Consider the following 19,259-nt stretch of genomic DNA (forward strand, 5'->3'; position numbering starts at 1 on the left):
GAAAACACATGGTCCATATAGCAACACCACACATGGGCATATATTATTGGGCGACAATATGAAAGCTAGCTTCTAAACACTAGTGTTGGTCTAGGGGCCAGGTTGCACCAAAAATAAATAAGCAACAAAATAAATGATATAGAGATCCCTGTCACACATACTATTTGAGGTAAAAGATGTTTGAACTGGATCTATGAAAAAATAATCAATAAAATTAGGCAAAGGCACCTGGGAACTAACTTATTTAGGGTCACCCAGTTGCACACCATCTGAGTTGCCCACATCACAGTCTGTAGAGGTATTTAATGCCCCCAAAACACAGCCGTATACTCATCTAATCGGCGTCATGTCTGGCAATAGGGTTGTATAGGCCTATCATTGTACAATGAAGATGTAATTCGTTTTCCGAACTAATGTACTGTAGTTTCGGAGATGGAACAAGAAGGTTCTATGTTAGTGTGTGGCATCGAGTAGGAAAAAGTTCAGGTGCTCCAGAGATGTCTAGCATGCTTCTACTACACTGCAAGTATTTCTGGATTAAGGTGCTTATATCAAATGGTACCAGTCAAACCAGCATATTTACCTATGATTACAGAGGTGTAAATCTACACCACCTACTTTATTCAGAAACATTTTGTGAAAAATATCAAAAGAAACCTATTCAAACAGTGGAATGAGCAATAAACTACGACAACTGGAGACCTAATCCGTCCATAGGGGTAAAGAAAATGACACAGGTCAAAAAAAAAAATAAAAAAAAAATCAAGCAACATTGTAGTACTAAATAGTATTTATTACTCCAGTGTATTAGTTTCATATGAATTACCTTTGGATTTATATTTGAACACAGTTGTGTATACAGAATGCATAAAATCGTAATCGGTACCACCACCACCCTTACTTTAACAGCAATACAAACGTTTTTCCCTTAGTGTTAGACCTGATTTTGCCTTTAAAATTTATTTCACATAATTCAGTTTAAAGTATTAAACAGTCTAATTTTAAGGCAATGTCCCCATAAAGAATATGGCTTAAAGCTGGTATTGAAGGGGTGAAAAATAAACTGTATGTTTATTATCAGGCTTTTGCTTTGGTAAATACTGGCATTAGAGGAAAAGAAATTCGTAGAAATATATGGTAGAACTGTAATCTAGCCTGTAGACTCGGTCACTGTGAGGTGGTGCCATCATGTGGTGAGATTAGTATTACATCAACCTCAAAAACTGTTGAACGGAGAGCAAAGTACAAATCCATGTTATGTTTTTTTTAATTTAATCACTCTTACTGTTATATAACTGTACATGTATATGGAATTATCTGAATTAGTACTAGGACTTAACAGAATGAGCTTTATGTGGATTGCCACTAAATGCCCTGAGGATGTTAAATAACGCACAACTTCAAAAGATGTTAAAGCAATAATTCATCAGCAACCAAATGTACATGTAACTCAATGATAATATAATCTTATATATTTTATGAAAATATAATCCATACCATGTCACTGACACTATAGGCACATATTCTCAGAAATAAGAACTTCAAGAAATTGCAAAGAAGTGCACAGATTTCTTCTATATATTGTGGAATATATTCTTATTATGGATGATGACTGCTTGTCTAGCAAGACCAGAAAGGTCTAGCAAGAAGTGACGTACAACTGTTACTTCATCTTCAATTTCCTTGCCAAAACTGGCTAAACAAATGGGAGGCAAACCATTATACATTCATTTTTTATCTCGAGTCTGCACAATTGAGCAATATCACCAAACACGGCTTATTTGATCATGATTAGTGTGACAGTCAGAGCAGTGCAGTATTCCACATTTCTGACACAATCAGCCATATAAAGGCTATGTGGAATCTTTAGCAAAGTCTTCTGTTTAGGAACATGTTGCCAACCATCTCTGAAATTACAGCAAATGTGCCTCTTGCTTGACTGTTTTTTTATTGCTTCTAGTTATTAAGTAATTTTAAGGTTGTTCTTGTCAAAACAGACAATAATACACACTTCATAAAATAGTCATAGATATCTGTAAAATGTTCTTGAAAGAAAGACCCTTAAAAGAAAAAGTAAACAAGACAAATATTTAATACTATTTCAAAAAGACAAATTATTAGCATTGGATTACAAGTTTTCAGAGAGCCCAATGCACATCAGCGTTTCTATTTATAGAGGCACGTATTTACTGGAGGCAGCTACTGGCTAATTGTTTTGGTATAATTCTGAATGAGACCTTGGAAGTACTGCTGTGTGTTTTTGTAGGGCTGAAAAAGGATGATGTAACATTTTGGGAGGAAATACCACAACAGAAAGGAGTAGAGACTGGAGAGTACTGCCAGAGCGTTAAGAGTTTGGATGTTCTTTCCATGGTAAAGCACATACATAGTGGCAAAGATGATCCAGGTGAGGATCAGCAGGAGCAGGCAGAATGTTATTGCTTTGGCCTCATTGTAATTTTTTGGGAGGTCTTTTCCCATGTAGGAGAATATAAAGAAAAGGCAGGACAAAAATACAAGTAAAATCACAGAACCGGAGGAGGCTCCGAGACTGGTGTCACAACAAAGTAGGATTTTGCCTGGGTACAAAATTGTTTCATTGTAGGGCTTGGGGGGTCCATAAGAGTAGCCAATAAGAATGAGGAGTAACTGAGTAACAAAAGCTCCAGTGATGACCAGCCATTGTCCATGACATTTCATCCACCAACTGTGAAGCTTGGGGAACTTGCCAGCTATTTTGAAAATGCACACAATTTGAAAAGCGCGCACAACAAAGCATGCTAGAGATACAGTGTAGAACAAAATGAATGGTAAGAGCCTTAAGATACAAAAAGAAACTGTTGGCTTATCAAAGTAAAAGAATGCACTTAGACTACACAGACTGAGACAGCCTAAGATTAGGAAGCACATTGGTCCCCCAGCAGATCTGAAAACAGGGTGCTGTAGGTGATGGCAAAGAGAGCAGACATGGCTAGTGTGAGGCCCACCAAAGCCAAGGCCCCAAACATGAGCAGCACAGCTGCGCTGTCTGTGAATGGGATGTACTCCACCACCCGAAGATTGCATGATGTGCTTCCTTCTGCAGACCATTCTGTCTCCTTACAGTAGATGCACTCATAGGGATCCCCTGTTTTACATGAAACAATTTGGAAAAAAATTTTAAGGTAAACTTTTGGAATATCCTCTCTGGGTAAAGAGACGTCAACCAGCTGCAGAAGCAGCATTAGATGTGTACTCTGTCATACTGTTATATTCTCCTAAAATGAGCTCTTTCTTAACGTAAAGCTTTCTTTAATTGTAGTCAGAACTATAGTAATAGCTACCCTAGAGAAAATTGTACCAGAACTTAGAATTTATTGCATGACAGGGAATTGGTAAATTGTGCTGTAAAAGACAACTGTGAATTTTTAAAAGTATTTTTTACAGTTTATTGCATAGCCATTTTTAATTTATTAAGCCCCAATTGGCATGTGCATGGTCAAAATGAATGAAGTGAAGCCTACGTGTAGAGCTGTGTCAAGTAAACATGAAATGACTGTTAAATTCTCTTAGCTATGAAACCAAACTTACCAACTGTATGAAATCATCAAGGCAAGAATGGCAGAACCACTTTTACTCGTTTTCTTGTTCTCCTGTGCAATAATTTACTTGTGGTGTCGACATTAGTTCCATTGGGACAGATTACACAAGTGAAGCAGCATTTGTGGATTCCATCTTGCTTTTTTGCATATCCTATAGGACAATCTGGGGAACATAGTAAAGTAGGCACCTGTACAACACAATTGTGTAGCAGCAAAACAAATACAAGTTAAACAAAGATAATACTGTGATTGGTGGAGACAAATAAGTGAGAATTACCAGTAATTAGGCCTATATAGCATTTAAACATTTTAAAGATTTTGTGTAACATGTACATGCCCAGACACACATTCTTATGGAAGGGGAAAAGCAAAACAAAGTATTTATTTATATCTCATTTACTGTATATAATGCTTGACACACTGTACGCACTGTACTACACATATTGTAATGAAGAAAAAACAACTTACTTCTCCTTTCGTGTACCAATGGATCTTGGTGTTGTTGATGAGATACTGGCCGATGGGTAAAATTTATTAAAGCCAACCTCCTCTGTATCACCAAGGTGATTCCAGAAAACTATGGAATAGGATCCAAACTTGGGGTCACCGTTCTCATCAAACTGAATACTTTGATTTAAAAGCATAAAGTTTGACTTCTTCAGCTCTTCTAGAACCTGTTGTGGATGTACAAAGTTCAGATGACCATTACTTCTTTTTGTTCACAATGAAAAAAGTATGTGCTGATTAAATAGTTTTAAAAAATGTTAAAAAATATTTCTGTGGAGGGAGGAACTGCAGTGAGATGCCTCCCTTAGGAAGTGGATTATCAGATAGTAGATTTTATCTATCTTTGAAATGACTTGTTCTTGATTTTTATACCAACGCTATGTTTGAAAGGTAACTAAGGTAGAGAGTGCGTATATCCTGGTGGTGGATCAAAAAAATTGAAAACTGAGGGCATGAAGGTTTTGGTTATGTCAGTAATTTATTTTTGGTAATTATGCCCATTTCTTTCTTTTTTTTTTTTTCCGGCGTATTTGAGTTCCCAAAAGTGAACTTGTATGTATGCGTGTTGAGACTGTATTACATCTTAATTACAACTACAAATTTGTATACTTACCATGAGTGGATAGACTGTAATATTGTCATTACATGTGCCAGCTCCACATTTCAAGGCACTGTGTAAGGCATGAGCGATGGCATATACAGCAGAATAAACAGGAAAAGAGAAAGATGGGTCCGTGGCAAGGATTTTCTCTGGACTCAGGCTACTGCAGTTGCAAACCTGATTACAAAACTTCTGCTGTCCTGCATTTTCACAGAGAGTCTGGCTTTTGGAAGAATAGATAAAATCGCTGAAACCAGGTATCGTCACTACTGACTGAGACACCCCAAGTACAGTTCCAATATTTTTGATTCTTTTCTTCTTGGGGAGCCTCTTGTTTAAGGACCATGCATCCCCTGCTATCCACACTTTGTTGGTGACATTTAGTTCTATTGCTTTGTCAATGAGTGCTTCAGCAGTCCATTCAGCAGCAAAAACAATAATGATATGTATCCTCTGTGCTGCTATCGTTTTAAACATTTGGGAGTAATTTGTATTGCCATTGAGACTGTTGGTATATGCCAGGCAAATCTCAGTATCCTTAATCCTCTTTATGAATAATTGCAGGCCATCATTGCCATAATTGTTATCACTATTAAGGAAAGCAACCCAGCGCCAGTTGAAATGCTGCATAATTATAATAATCACTTCAATGATGTCCTTATTAGGACGTACTGTTCGGAAGAAAGATGGGAATTTTGCTGTGTTTGAAAAAATTGAACTAGAAGATCCGTAACTGACCTGTTGACAGAGAATAAATATTGCAAGCTGTTTCAAATGAAAGAAATGACTATAACATATACTGAACTGCATTGATTTAAGACGGTCTGTTTGAAAAAAACTTACCATAGGAATGAGATCCACCATGAACAGTGGGGCTACAGTCAAGACCTGAGTGCTTGTGAAAGGACCAACCACTGCTGTCACGTTGGACTTATGTCTTTGTTTCTTGTGTGGTTCACCCCAAGGTTGAATCAAGCCGTTGACTGAAATGAGGTTGAAAATACCTGGAAAATTCTGTGCATCTGAGCAGTGGTCCAATATCTCATAGCCAAGAGATACATTTGGCAGTAGGTTGGTAGAGTTATTGATTTCCTCTACAGAGAATCTCATCAACTGAAATCTCAGATAATCTGAAAGAATGAAGGGTTGACTATGGACAGAGAAAGGAAGGCAGGAGAGTTTTCAAGCTTTAGAACGTCTTATTGCAACAGTTATACCGCAGTGTTTTAAGCATCACTATTGTTAAAGGCTCAAATAACGCTCTTGGGACCCCTGTAGAGATATGGATACTACAAAAGGGAATTTTATTGAACAAGAACTGAATTCCAACCTAATGTTACGGAGCAACTTTGGTCAAGTAGCAATTAACCGGATTGTTTTTGCTACTAAGCAAAGCAATAATAATACTACTACGACTAATAATAACAATAATAATAATAAAATTTTGTGTTCTTAATTAGTTTCATCATGGCATCCACCAAAATTTATTATAAGACTCACCTGGAACAGTCGATGGCCCCTGGTCTGTCATGATAAACAGGGGCACTGACATGATGGATATTAAAAAGTCCACCTAATCTCCTTCCAGCTGCAACTCTGAGGCTGGTACAGTGCAATGAGCGAAGGCATATAGAAAAGGTCCCAGTAAACACAGAGAAGCAAGAAAATATTTCATAGTGGTAGTTACTATTTACCAGTCTGATTTGAACTATATTGAGATTTGTCTCTGCCTTTAATAAGTTATGAACCACTGGTGATGGTTAAGCCTCAATGATCATTTCCATACATGAGGGAATGAAATTCATATATATAAATGGTTGGGGGAGAATTCACAAATCCGTATGCAAAAGCATCTAAACTGCTGCTGAACAGACTCCCTGTGATGTATACATGCAAGGTTTAACAATCATCATGAGCATCTATACCATCCCTGAGGTTTCAAGGACTAACATTAGTTTTAGAAAAAAAGAATAGTTTAAAAAAATAAAGAGTAAAAATGTCTTTAGCCAACTTACCAAGGAGTAAAAGTATATTATAAGCATTTTTTAGTTGAGCATTTTTAAATGCTGACCAGTTTCGAACTTCAGCTATCATGGTGGAGATAATAAAAACAAATTAATTAAATTTTTAAAAAAACAAAAAAACTAATATATATTACATAGAGAATACACTAGAAGTAAACATTATTCTCTCACATAATGAAATAACCAACAGATTCTATGGAAACATACTATCACAATTATATATAAGTACTGAAATAATGATATGAATAAAATAGTAATTATACAGATCACATCACACAATGTTATGCTGTCCAATCAACAGGTGCAGTATAGTCCTAAATGTGTGTAACCTGTTTCTAAAGTTGGACCAGGATGTACCAAATGATCAAATCCAATTTTAAAATCCGACAAATTTTTCCACTGCCACAGTTTTTTTTTTAATGGTCACCAGCTCTCAGAAACTGTTTAACACATCATTTTCCTTCGACCCTCAAAAGATTGTCATTGCATGCAGGATTCTTAGCAAAGTGTTTTTCTCTTGACAGATCATTTTTATAATGTTGGAAACACCTTAAGACTGTTAACCAATGCTGTTGCATTGAATTTTTTGAAAATTTAATGGCCCTTTTAAAGAAGAAATTATTACCACAAGATTGATCTTACCAAGTATAGATGAGTTTTTATAAGATCAAACAGGACAGAGCTATAAGCAAATACACGCAGATTAAAGCAATTCAACCCACTATCTTTAATTTACGGTAAAGATCATCTCCTCTTACAAATGATCCCTGCACAATTCAACATTGGACCCCACAAGTCATTTGAAAGAGGAAAATTTGCAATCACTCAGCAGATGCAAGTAATAAATGGCCAGGACTCTCGCCAGAATTTTAATTCAGGAAACCTCCTGGTGGAAGGGCGGAACTCTTTGTTCCACTCGGTAGGAGAGGATTGGCCCTCATCAAATAAAACAGATTACACAATGAAGTTAATAGAAGACCAAATATCCTCATTAAAGGATATTCAAATAATGAGGTACATGTATGTAAAAGTAATCCCTGTGAGACAAAAGCTCAGGCGTCAGACTGCTCTGAATGCTAGGTTTTCAATGGTTGTTTCTACTTCCATGACGAGCTGATTTACAGTCATCCCCTCCAAGCACACCTTGTTCCAAAACAGTCTACTTTAGTTTTATAGACATTTAATGCACTCCAGCATACAAATAACCAATGGTGCATGTTTACTATACACTTGTTTGGTGACAGCAGAGTAAAATTTTGATAGCAATGTTAGCTTTTGTATTTCCTGACAGCAGGATATACAGTCGTTATTTTAGTGCATTTTCTCCTGGGGGTCCTCCTGGGGAATCCAGAGGCGTTCCCACGCCAGATGAGATATATAATCTCTCCAGCATGTTGCATGTTCTGGGTTTACTCTGTGGCCTTCTACCAATTGGATAGGCCTGGAAAACCTTGAAAGCAAGGCGCTCAGGAGTCATCCTCATCAGATGCCCAAACCACCTCAACTGACTCCTTTCAACAAGGAGAAGTGGCAGCTCAACTCTGAGCTCCCTCCAGATATCTGAGCTCCTTACCCTATCCCTGAGGCTGAGCCCAGCCACCCTTTGGAGGAACCTTATTTCAGCCGCTTGTATCTGTGATCTCATTCCTATGGTCCCTACTCAAAGCTCATAACCATAGTGGAGGGTTGGAACATAGACTGGTAAATCAAGAGCTTTGGTTTCAGGCTCAACTCCCTCTTCACCACAATGGTCTTGTATAACACCCACATTACTTCTGTCACTGCACCAATTCACCTGTCAATCTCTCTCTCTATCACTTGTAAATGAGAGCTCGTGATACTTGAACTCTGCCACCTGGGGGAGCAAATCACTCCCAACCTGGATGGCTCAGTCCACCATTTTCTGGCAGAGAACCTCAGACTTGGAGGTGCTGACTCTCATCCTCACTGCTCTGATGAAGCCAACATCCACATCATCTGTAAAAAGCCAAGGAGTGATTCTTAGGTCCCAAACCAGACATTCTTCTCTCACTAGCTGCACCTTGAGATCCTATCCCTGAAAATCATGAATAGAATTGGTGATAGGGGACAATGATGGCGGAGCCCAGCACCAACCTAAAATGTGTTTGACTTCCTGCCAAGGATACGGAAACAGCTCTCACCCGGGTTATATAAGGATAGGATGGCTTGAAGCAATAGCCCTGGTCCAACATACTCCGACATAACCCCTCCACAAGACATCCCAGACACTCCACTGTTCCATGGCCAAGATGGACTCCGTATTATCCCTCCTGGATGTGAGTGGGTTGCAGCCTCATTAGTACCCTGGCATAAGCTTTCCAAGGTAGACTAAGCAGTGTGATAACTCCTTTTTTTTTTAAAAATGGGAACCACCACTTTGGTCTGCCAGTATACAGGCACTGTCCCCAACCTAGACACAACATTGAAGAGGTGTGTCAGCCAAGACTGGCCGAAAATGTCCAGATCCTTCAGCATCTCAGGGCGAATTTCATTTACACCCGGTTCCTTGCCACTGACGAGCCTCTTAATTACCTCAGAGACCTCTGCCAGGGATATGGATAAGGCTTCTTCTGAGTCTTTCGACTCTGCCTCCTCCACAGAGGACGTGTTTGCTGGGTGTAGGAGTTCCTCAGAGTGATCTTTCTGCTGTTTGAGAATATCACCAGGCAGGGTCGGCAATTCTCCTCTCCTGCGGACATCCTGAGCCAAGCCCTGCTTCCCTTTCCTGAGTCACTGGTTTGGCAGAACTTTCTTGAGGCCAAAGAAAAGTGCTTCTCCAGGGCCTCCCTGACCTCCTCCCAAACTTGGGTTTTGCTTCGGTGACCATCGAAGCCACAGCCCTTCTGGCCTCTGGTACTTGTCTGCTGCTTAAGGAGTCCCCTGAGGGAGTCTGAAAGTCCTCATTCACAGGTTCTCAGGCCACAACAGGCAAAGACAACCTTCTGACCACAATTCAGAGTGTCTGACTCCACAATGGAAGGTTTGAACATGGCTCACACGGATTCCATGTCTCCAACTTCCCCTAAGATGCATGAGGAATTCTTCTGCAGGTGGGATTTAAAGACCACGGGGGCCAGGGCTCCTACAGATGTTCCCAGTTTACCCTCAATAAATGTTTGGGTTTACCATGGTTGTAAGGCAGGCTAATCCTCTGCCTTACAGACCCTCACCATCAGGTGGTGATCAGTTGACAGCTCTGTTCTGTTTTGGAAAGTTTGCCCTGTTTAGACATTCTGGACATAAAAAGCACACAAAAACTCTGATGGGTTGAGAAGAATAGAGTAAATGTATACAATACAGGTACCTTACAGCCTTGAAGCCAAGGGGGGAATCTCTCTGAATTAAGGTCTGAACATAGTGTACAGTTTTTCTTGGAAACAAAGATCATGATTGGCCATTTTCCCAAAAAAAATCTGATATTAACCAGTTGTCAAAAACCACAAACTGTCCACACGTTGTTCACACTCTGATGTAAGCTGTGTATGCACAGAAGTTTGTATTACAATTCTGGGAGACAGAGGACCTTCACAGAACATCTGAAATGCATTTAGCATGATGTTTTCACTTTCTTCAGCTACATAAATCACAAAAGGCATAGGTACAGAGTGTTCCAAAAGCACACAGTTATAACAAAGTGAATAAATGATTAACAAATGATTCATACAAATTATACTTTCACAGCTCCTCTCTGCAGATCTGATGATACAACCACAAAGTCAATCATAAATCTTTGACCTGGAATGTTCTTATAACAAAGAATCATCATTTAGCATGTTAAATGCCTCTATCATGAATAAATATTGTAATCCTTAGAAACAATATAGAACTTCCTTCCTTAAGCCATTATGACAAATTCACTTTAGTTGTTAAAATCATTCTGTGTGACAGATATTAGGATGACAAAAAAACAAAGACAAACATAGAAAATATATCTATGTTTAAAAAATCATGGAGACAGCTTCCCTTTGCAACAACATTTGGCATACCTTTGTCTGTACCATCCCCAAGGTTTCAAGGACTAACATTAGTTTTAGAGCGCAAAAAAAAAAAGAAAAATGTTTTTTAGGCAGTCCACCTAGGAGTAAAAGTATATATATTTAGTTAGCCACATTAATGGTTTAAAATGCTAATACGTTTTGATCTGCAGATATCATGGTGGAGATAACTAGATTAACACTGTGTTTACACAGTATCATAGCAGGAGAAGCACATTAGCAGTGCAGCAGCAGCAGCTTCAGTGCTCCATCTGTGTTTACACAGGACTGTATTGAGTGTAGGGAATTTTGGAATTGCTCAGAGCCCCATACACAATCACTATGGTTATTCACATAAAATGGAGGTAAATACATTTGGAGCGTAAAGAATTTTGGTGTGTAGTGTGAGTGAAATGCAAGCCTTTAGATGGCCTGTGCAATTCAATTCAATTCAATTCAATTTTAGTTATATAGCGCCAAATCATACCAGAGGTTATCTCAGGGCACCGTGGTGACCTCATGGATGGCTTGTCTTCAGTCAGGCCACATGGGGTCGTGATATACCATACTATGTGTTGTACCAAGTGAACCTGCTTAAAGAGAAAAATGCTGCTAGTAAGAACCAGTCATATGAACAGATTCATTCTGACGTGAATAATCCAAGCGATTTAAGAGAACTGGTGGCATTCATGAATTATCTGTAAGGTAAAAATAAAATTCACAATTGATCCAGGCCTCTTGTATGTGTCATGAACAGATAAACTGCCTTTCTTCACATGGGGAAAACATACTTGTTTGATTTAAGAATTATAGTGGCTTAATCTGAATGATTTTGGAGTTCATATCAAAATTGATGCAATTAAAAAGTATATATAATAAACTTAATGGCTTGCCAATTTACAGAGAGGTTTTTTTTTTAAAGATTTTAGCATTTTTATTGGCATATTTTGTCACAGCAGCTTACACATATCAGTAGTTCTTAGGAAGATTCTTTATGCAGTTTTTTTTTATCCAGTATCATTCTCTGTTGCACCCAAATGTATAACAACACCTACTGTAGGCTGTAATATTCTCTCATATATATCTCAGTGATTGTCATCTCCTTGACTGCCTCACATATTAGTCATGGACTGCTTTGCTATAGAAAGAGGTTTTTTAGCATCTAACTTCATATAGCCAAAACCATTTCTTCCACTCAGGTTTTTTTATGAGCAAATTGAAAATTCACCTAAAAACCTGAGTGGATGGAAACACCCCTTATGAAACTTTTCCACATATGAAGCAGAACAGGTAGCCTTAAATGGCAATTTTAGGGTTGTTGATTATGCTAATGATCAAATCTCATAAACACGCACCTCTTCATGAACATATAGTAATCAGTCTGAAACGAGCAAAGTTTGTGCAGTCAAGAGATTTTGGTGAATCCAAATTGGAACACTCAAAGAAACAAGCCTCACATAAAAATTTGAAGGAAAAAGTTTAGGACAAAAATACAAAAAGGATGTTGCCTGATGCTCATTGTCTTCCTTCCACCCACAAAAGTCACACAGAATATAGTCACAAGCAAATACACACAAATTAAACGAATTCAACCCAGTATCTTTGGTTTATGCTAAAAGGTCACCTCCTCTTACAAATTCTCTCTGCACGATTTAACATTGCACCACACAAGTTATTTGAAAGAGGTACATTTGCAATCACACAGCAGACAAAAGTGATAAATGGCCAGGACTCTCACCAGAATTTGAATTCCTCCTGGTAGAGGCATAGAACTCCTCGTTTTGCTTAATAGGAAAGGCTAGGCCCTCACCAAGTGAAACAGAATACACAGGGTAGTTAAAAAGGTAAAAGGTACATAAAAGAATGAATTAATTCACTTTATTTGATTTACCATTTAATGCAACAAGGCTGTAAACGACATAAAGTTTAATAAGATTTTAAAGTGTTCATTTAAAGTATATTGTACAATGAATCTTACAGATGTTTTAATTAATGTGCCAACAACATTACAAGACGTGTTCTCTTTGATTTAGTTATTCAAATGCAAAAATACAATAGCTGATTCTCTTATGTAATAACCGTTTCTCTTATGTAAGTATATTTTTGAGTTTAAGTTTTGATCAACTGAGTGCAGAGATTTATTTTCCTAACTAGAGAATTTGTATTTAATGTGTGCAGTGTGAAAGATTTAATACTCTACAAGGCCAGAAAGCTTTAGCATAAAGGGACATACTATTCTAACTTTATCTGTTTGCTAGCTAATTTAGCTAAATCATTGGCTACATTATTGTAAGGAAACAATCGCAGTTAAATTTATATGCCCTCTTGCTGTGAGTTAGGTGAGGAGAGTGATACTGCTCTCATATTCGTTTGTTAGATATAAGGCTACAGCCGGTAGGTGGGATAGCTTAGCTTAGCATAAATACTGGTAGCAGGAGGAAACACTTTACCTGGCCCTGTCCCTAGGAAAAAAACTACCAGCAACTCTCAGTAATTAATATGTCATATCTCATTTGTTTTAAAACAACTTAAGTGTAAACAAGACTAGGTCAAAACCTAGTATATGGGTAGACTACGTATGGTCAATGTGCGAAATTGAGGACATAGTTGAAAACTGTTGTGGAACCCCTGTAAACAACTTTTTTCGATTGAAATGAGCTAAAGCTGGCTCTAAAAGTTGCTGAATGTCGCTCAATGACGTAATAAACTAATTAGCACATTCATGATGCCATTGCTTTGTATTTGTATTCTTCCCAGTGTCAGCCGGTGTCAGCCCTTTATCTTTTGGCTTCTCTCCTACTCTCTGTGCTCACATATACATATTTTAATACAGTTAATTCCCAATAAAGCTGTTCTCCTTTGCATGTTTTTCTGTTTCTGTTGTCAGACAACAGAACAAGTATGAAATAGTGACTGAAACACGGCCCATTAAGACTACATGTTAACCAGCAGTCACTTCCAAGCCATTTCCAAGAAGCTGCTCTGCACTGCTGAAATCCTGATTTTATATCTACGATGTCATCTGACAAAACATCATACACACAAGTTAAAGACAACGGCTGTGCTGTGATTTCGGCTGTATTTACATGTAAAATGATCACTCAGAGAGAAAGTTAGAATCTCTTTCATGTCTGTGTTGGCTGCCGTGAAAAAACAGTCACTAAAGTTGTCTGAACTGTTTGCCCCAATTCATCTTGAAGGAGCAACAGCCACTGGGGAAACACCAACACGCGGCCAACTTCTTTACGCCCTCAACTCTAGTACTCAATCAGTCACTCAGTTACTAACAGACATTTGGGGATGTAGCACTGGAATGTGGGCAAAAAAGACAAGCTGTAGCTTCATGTTTAAGAGACAGACAGGAGACAGAGAGTGGTATCAAACATCTCATCTAACTCTGGGCTAGAAAATAAATAACCATATCTGCCAAAATGTAGATTATTCCTTAATGACACCTGCACAATGGAGCGGTATCATTAAAATGACTGATCATAATTACTCTTACAATGAGAAAAAAAGCAACATCCCCATTACTGATTAAAGGTATCGTCTGAATACATAAAGGCTACTACATAGAATCTTTAGCAAAATCCTCCGTTTAGGACTAAGACATATTGCAGGCCATCTCTGAGATTGTACAGTCTGTGCCACCATAATGTTTCTTACTTTATCTAATTTTAGCTCATTCAAAGACTTTGTTTACTGGCATATTCCTCAAAAAAATAAACAAACTTCAATAAAAATATACAAAAAACATTTGTTTACAACTCCAGGAATAAAATCACAAAGATTTAAATTAAAATATACTCTGAAAAGCAAAATCATTAGTAAGGGCCTGAAGCACATCAGCTTTTCTATTTATACAGGCATGTATTTACTGGAGGCAGCTACTGGCTAATTGTTTTGGTATAATTCTGAATGAGACCTTGGAAGTACTGCTGTGTGTTTTTGTAGGGCTGAAAAAGGATGATGTAACATTTTGGGAGGAAATACCACAACAGAAAGGAGTAGAGACTGGAGAGTACTGCCAGAGCGTTAAGAGTTGCGATGTTCTTTCCATGGTAAAGCACATACATAGTGGCAAAGATGATCCAGGTGAGGATCAGCAGGAGCAGGCAGAATGTTATTGCTTTAGCCTCATTGTAATTTTTTGGGAGGTCTTTTCCCATGTAGGAGAAAATAAAGCAAAGGCAGGACAAAAATACAAGTAAAATCACAGAACCGGAGGAGGCTCCGAGACTGATGTCACAACCGAGTATGATTTTGTCTGGGTAAAAAATTGTTTCATTGTAGGGCTTGGGGGGTTCATAAGAGTAGCCAATAAGAATGAGGAGTAACTGAGTAACAAAAGCTCCAGTGATGACCAGCCATTGTCCATGACATTTCATCCACCAACTGTGAAGCTTGGGGAACTTGCCAGCTATTTTGAAAATGCACACAATTTGAAAAGAGCGCACAACAAAGCATGCTAGACAAACAGTGTAGAACAAAGTGAATGGTAAGAGCCTTAAGATACAAAAAGAAACTGTTGGCTTATCAAAGTAAAAGAACACACTTAGACTACACAGACTGAGGCAGCCTAAGATTAGGAAGCACATTGGTCCCCCAGCAGATCTGACAACAGGGGTGCTGTAGTTGATGGCAAAGAGAGCAGACATGGCTAGTGTGAGGCCCACCAAAGCCAAGGCCCCAAACATGAGCAGCACAGCTGCGCTGTCTGTGAATGGGATGTACTCCACCACCCGAAGATTGCATGATGTGCTTCCTTCTGCAGACCATTCTGTCTCCTTACAGTAGATGCACTTGTAGGCATCCTCTGTTTTACATGAGAGAGAAACAATTTGTCAAAAAAGTTAAAGTTAACTTTTGCAAAAATAATAAGACAGACCAAAAGAGAGATCAAAAAAAGTAAAGAGAAGGCAAACAGCTGAGTAAGCAGTGTTAAATGTTTAATCTTTGATGTATGTTCTCCTAAGATGTGCTTTTACTTAATGTCAAACTTGCATTAGAGTTTACAGTGGTATACACAAATAACTTATTGCTGTAGTTTAATTTGCATGTTCAGAGTGCAGAGTGCACATGAAAGCCTATGTGGATAGCTGTGTCCGATCAACATGAAAAGTCTGCTAAACCGACTCAGCCTTGAAAGTTTAACACTGCCAGAAATGAGCTCCCATCAAGGCAAGAATGGCAGCATCACTTTTACACGTTTTCTTGTTCTCATGTGTAATAATTTACCTGTGGTGTTGACATAAGTTCCATTGGGACAGATTACACAAGTGAAGCAGCATTTGTGAATTCCATCTTGCTTTTTTGCATATCCTATAGGACATTCTGGGGAACATAGTGAAGTAGGCACCTGTACAACACAATTGTTTAGCAGAAAAGTAAATGTAAGTGCAGGAAATAGAAAGTTATAGGAGGGTATCTGATAGAGAAGTAGCAATAACTAGGCCTATACAGCTTTTTGAATTTATAATCAGGTTTTGTAAAATATAACCATCAAAGACCACAGTGATCAGCCACCATTGGTGGATGTTCCTGATATTGTAGTTGTCCTGTCACAGCTTTATCAAAGAAATGTATCTTTGAGCGAATGTGCACTCATATAGACATCCATGCAGAGGTTGGAAAACTAAAACAAAGTATTTTAATATCACCATTTACTATATAATGAAAACTACTTACTTCTCCCTCTGTGTACCACTGAACTTTGGTGCTGTTGATGAAGAACTTGACTGATGGGTGAAATTGATAAAAGCCGACCACCTGTGCATCACCACTGTGGTTCCAGAAAACTATGGAATAGGATCCGAACTTGGGGTCACCATTCTCATCAAAATTAATACTCCGGTTCAAAAGTGTAAAATTTGACTTCTTCAGCTCCGCTAGAACCTGATTTGGGTACACAAAGTTCATAATACTTGCATGTGTTCACAATCGACATTGGAGGTGTTGATTAAATAGGTTTTTAGGTTTAATACTCCTATTGAAGAAAGAACTGCAGTCTAATGCCCCTCTTTAGCGGTTATAAAAAGTGCTTTATCAAACTCTACACTCCTCTATCACTGAAATTTGTTGTCTGAGATTTTGATATCAAGGCATTGTTTACAAGGAAATAAAAGAGTGCACACATCCAGGTGCTGGATGAAAAAACTCAATATTTAAGGCAGAAATCAGACAAAACATTTGCACACTGTGGTGGTACCCCCCAGTTAATTAAAATTTAATACAGCAAGGTTTTAACCTATCAGAGATGTGATGAGATTGAAACCTTTCACACGGCTTGATGAAGCCTGGCAAAGAGCTCTCTGAGATTGAAACAGTTAAAGTTTTGAAAGTATTGGAAGCCATCAGTAGAGTGTGCAGATCTATTGTCTGATTTCTAATATTTAATAGGTAACAGTCAGTTTTGATTGTATTCTGATGATTTACAGGCTTTTTTTTTTTACATCTGTAATGTCATGATTAAATGATTTCTCATTTTTTTTGCATACTCACCATGTGTGGGTAGATTGTAATATTGTCATTACATGTGCCAGCTCCACATTTCAAGGCACTGTGTAAGGCATGAGCGATGGCATATACAGCAGAATAAACAGGAAAAGAGAAAGATGGGTCCGCAGCAAGGATTTCCTCTGGACTCAGGCTACTGCAGTTGCAAACCTGATTACAAAACTTCTGCTGTCCTTCATTTTCACAGAGAGTCTGGCTTTTTGAAGAGTAGATAAAATTGCTGAAACCAGGTATCGTCTCTACTGGCTCAGACACCCCAAGTACAGTTCCAATATTTTTTATTCTTTTCTTCTTGGGGAGCCTCTTGTTTAAGGACCATGCATCCCCTGCTATCCACACTTTGTTGGTGACATTTAGTTCTATTGCTTTGTCAATGAGCGCTTCAGCAGTCCATTCAGCAGCAAAAACAATAATGATATGTATCCTCTGTGCTGCTATCGTTTTAAACATTTGGGAGTAATCTGTATAATGATTGAGGCCTTTGGTGTACGCCAGGCAGATCTCAGTATCCTTAATCTTTTTTATGAATAATTCCAGGCCGTCGTTGCCATAATCATCATCAGTGTTAAGAAAAGCAACCCAGCGCCAGTTGAAGTGCAGAAGGATGTTAATGATCACTTGTATAACGTCCTTATTGGGATGTACTGTTCGAAAGAAAGAGGGAAAATTCTGTTTTCTTGAAAAAACAGAGCTAGCAGCTCCGTAACTGACCTGTTAAATGAGCAATAGACAAATTGTCATTATTTTTGATGACAATAAATTCTCAAAAGTTAAACTGCTGTTAAAGGTGTTTTAATTCAACATACAATAGTTGGCAAATTTACCATAGGAATGAGATTCATCATAAAAAGTGGGGCTACAGTCAGTGTCTCAGTGCTTGTATAAGTGCCGACCACTGCTATCATTTTGGACACTTTGGACAGATTCTTGTGTGGTTCATCCCAAGGTTGGATCAAGCCATTGACTGAGATGAGATCCAAAATACCTGGAAAATTCTGTATATCTGAGCAGTGGTCAAATATCTCATAGCCAATAGATACATTTGGCAGTAGGTCGGTAGAGTTATTGATTTCCTCTACGGAGAATCTCATCAACTGAAACCTTCGATAACTTGACAGAATAAAGGGTTGACTGTGAACAGAGGCAGGACAGCAAGTGTGTATGAATTAATTTCGCTGTTCAAGTATTACTGTTTATGAAGACTGTACAGATATGGATATTTAAAAGGATTTCATGCAACAAAGACAGAGGTCAATAATACAGACTTTAGGTCCTTCAATAACTTTGACAATAAAGCAATTTACTTGATTGGTTTACGGGGGAAATGTGTAATTATCAATAGCAATTGACCTCAAGTTTGAGTAAAACACTTAAATATATACAGTAATCTGTTACACTAGGAATTCTTCATCAGTTTCAACTTCAGAAGATATCCATTTAGATTTATTATGACTCACCTGGAGCAGTCGATGGCTTCTGGTCTGTCATGATAAACAGGGGCACTGACATGATGGATATCAAAAAGTCCACCTATCAAATAATCTCCTTCCAGCTGAAACTCTGAAGCTGGGAAAGTGCATTGAGTCAAAGCACACAACAGAGGTTCAAGCAGACACAGAAAAGCAAGAAAATGTTTCATAGCTGTAGTTAGCATTTACCAGTCTGATGTGAACTCTAACTTGCCTTTGCCTTTAGTAAGTTATTAGACACTGGGTGACATCTAAGCCTCACTGATCATTTCCATGAACTTGGAAATACATGAGGCGTGCTAAACGCCTATGAAGGGTTGGGGAATTCACAAATCAGAATGCAAAAATAATCTAAACCGCTGCTGCAGAAGCCCTGTGATGCCTACACACAGAGTTTAACAATAATGGAGAAGCAAGTTTAGTGCCTCTATCATAAAAAGAAAATCGGGTAATCCTGCAAATTACACGTTCCTTCTTTTATCCAAATCACCAAATGCACTCAAAATTTTTACTTAAAATGTGACATCCTCTTTTGGTACATTTGAATGTTTTAGTTTACCTTCCTC

General features: G+C 38.2%; 1 protein-coding gene and 1 pseudogene across 1 annotated transcript; both read right to left on the reverse strand.

Moving 5' to 3' along the window:
• Positions 1 to 2,199: 2,199 nt before the first annotated feature.
• LOC120804173 lies at positions 2,200 to 6,364 on the reverse strand (annotated as a pseudogene).
• An 8,231-nt stretch (positions 6,365 to 14,595) lies between these two features.
• LOC120804134 (taste receptor type 1 member 1-like) lies at positions 14,596 to 18,863 on the reverse strand. Its single transcript, XM_040153357.1, has 6 exons — positions 18,682 to 18,863; positions 18,049 to 18,355; positions 17,210 to 17,935; positions 16,397 to 16,603; positions 15,947 to 16,067; positions 14,596 to 15,524 (listed from the first exon to the last, which is right to left on the reverse strand). The coding sequence occupies exons 1-6, from the start codon at positions 18,861 to 18,863 to the stop codon at positions 14,596 to 14,598; spliced, it is 2,472 nt and encodes an 823-aa protein (XP_040009291.1).
• Between the last annotated feature and the right edge of the window lie 396 nt (positions 18,864 to 19,259).

Source organism: Xiphias gladius, chromosome 18 (assembly GCF_016859285.1).
Source record: "Xiphias gladius isolate SHS-SW01 ecotype Sanya breed wild chromosome 18, ASM1685928v1, whole genome shotgun sequence".
NCBI lineage: Eukaryota > Metazoa > Chordata > Actinopteri > Istiophoriformes > Xiphiidae > Xiphias > Xiphias gladius.

Coding starts and splice junctions, on each gene's coding strand:
- LOC120804134 (XM_040153357.1), bottom strand. CDS start 18,863: ATGAAACATTTTCTTGCTTTTCTGTGTCTGCTTGAACCTCTGTTGTGT. Junction 16,604..17,209: donor TTACAATCTACCCACACATG/GTGAGTATGCAA, acceptor TACCCAAATCAG/GTTCTAGCGGAGCTGAAGAA. Junction 15,525..15,946: donor AACTTATGTCAACACCACAG/GTAAATTATTAC, acceptor CATGTAAAACAG/AGGATGCCTACAAGTGCATC.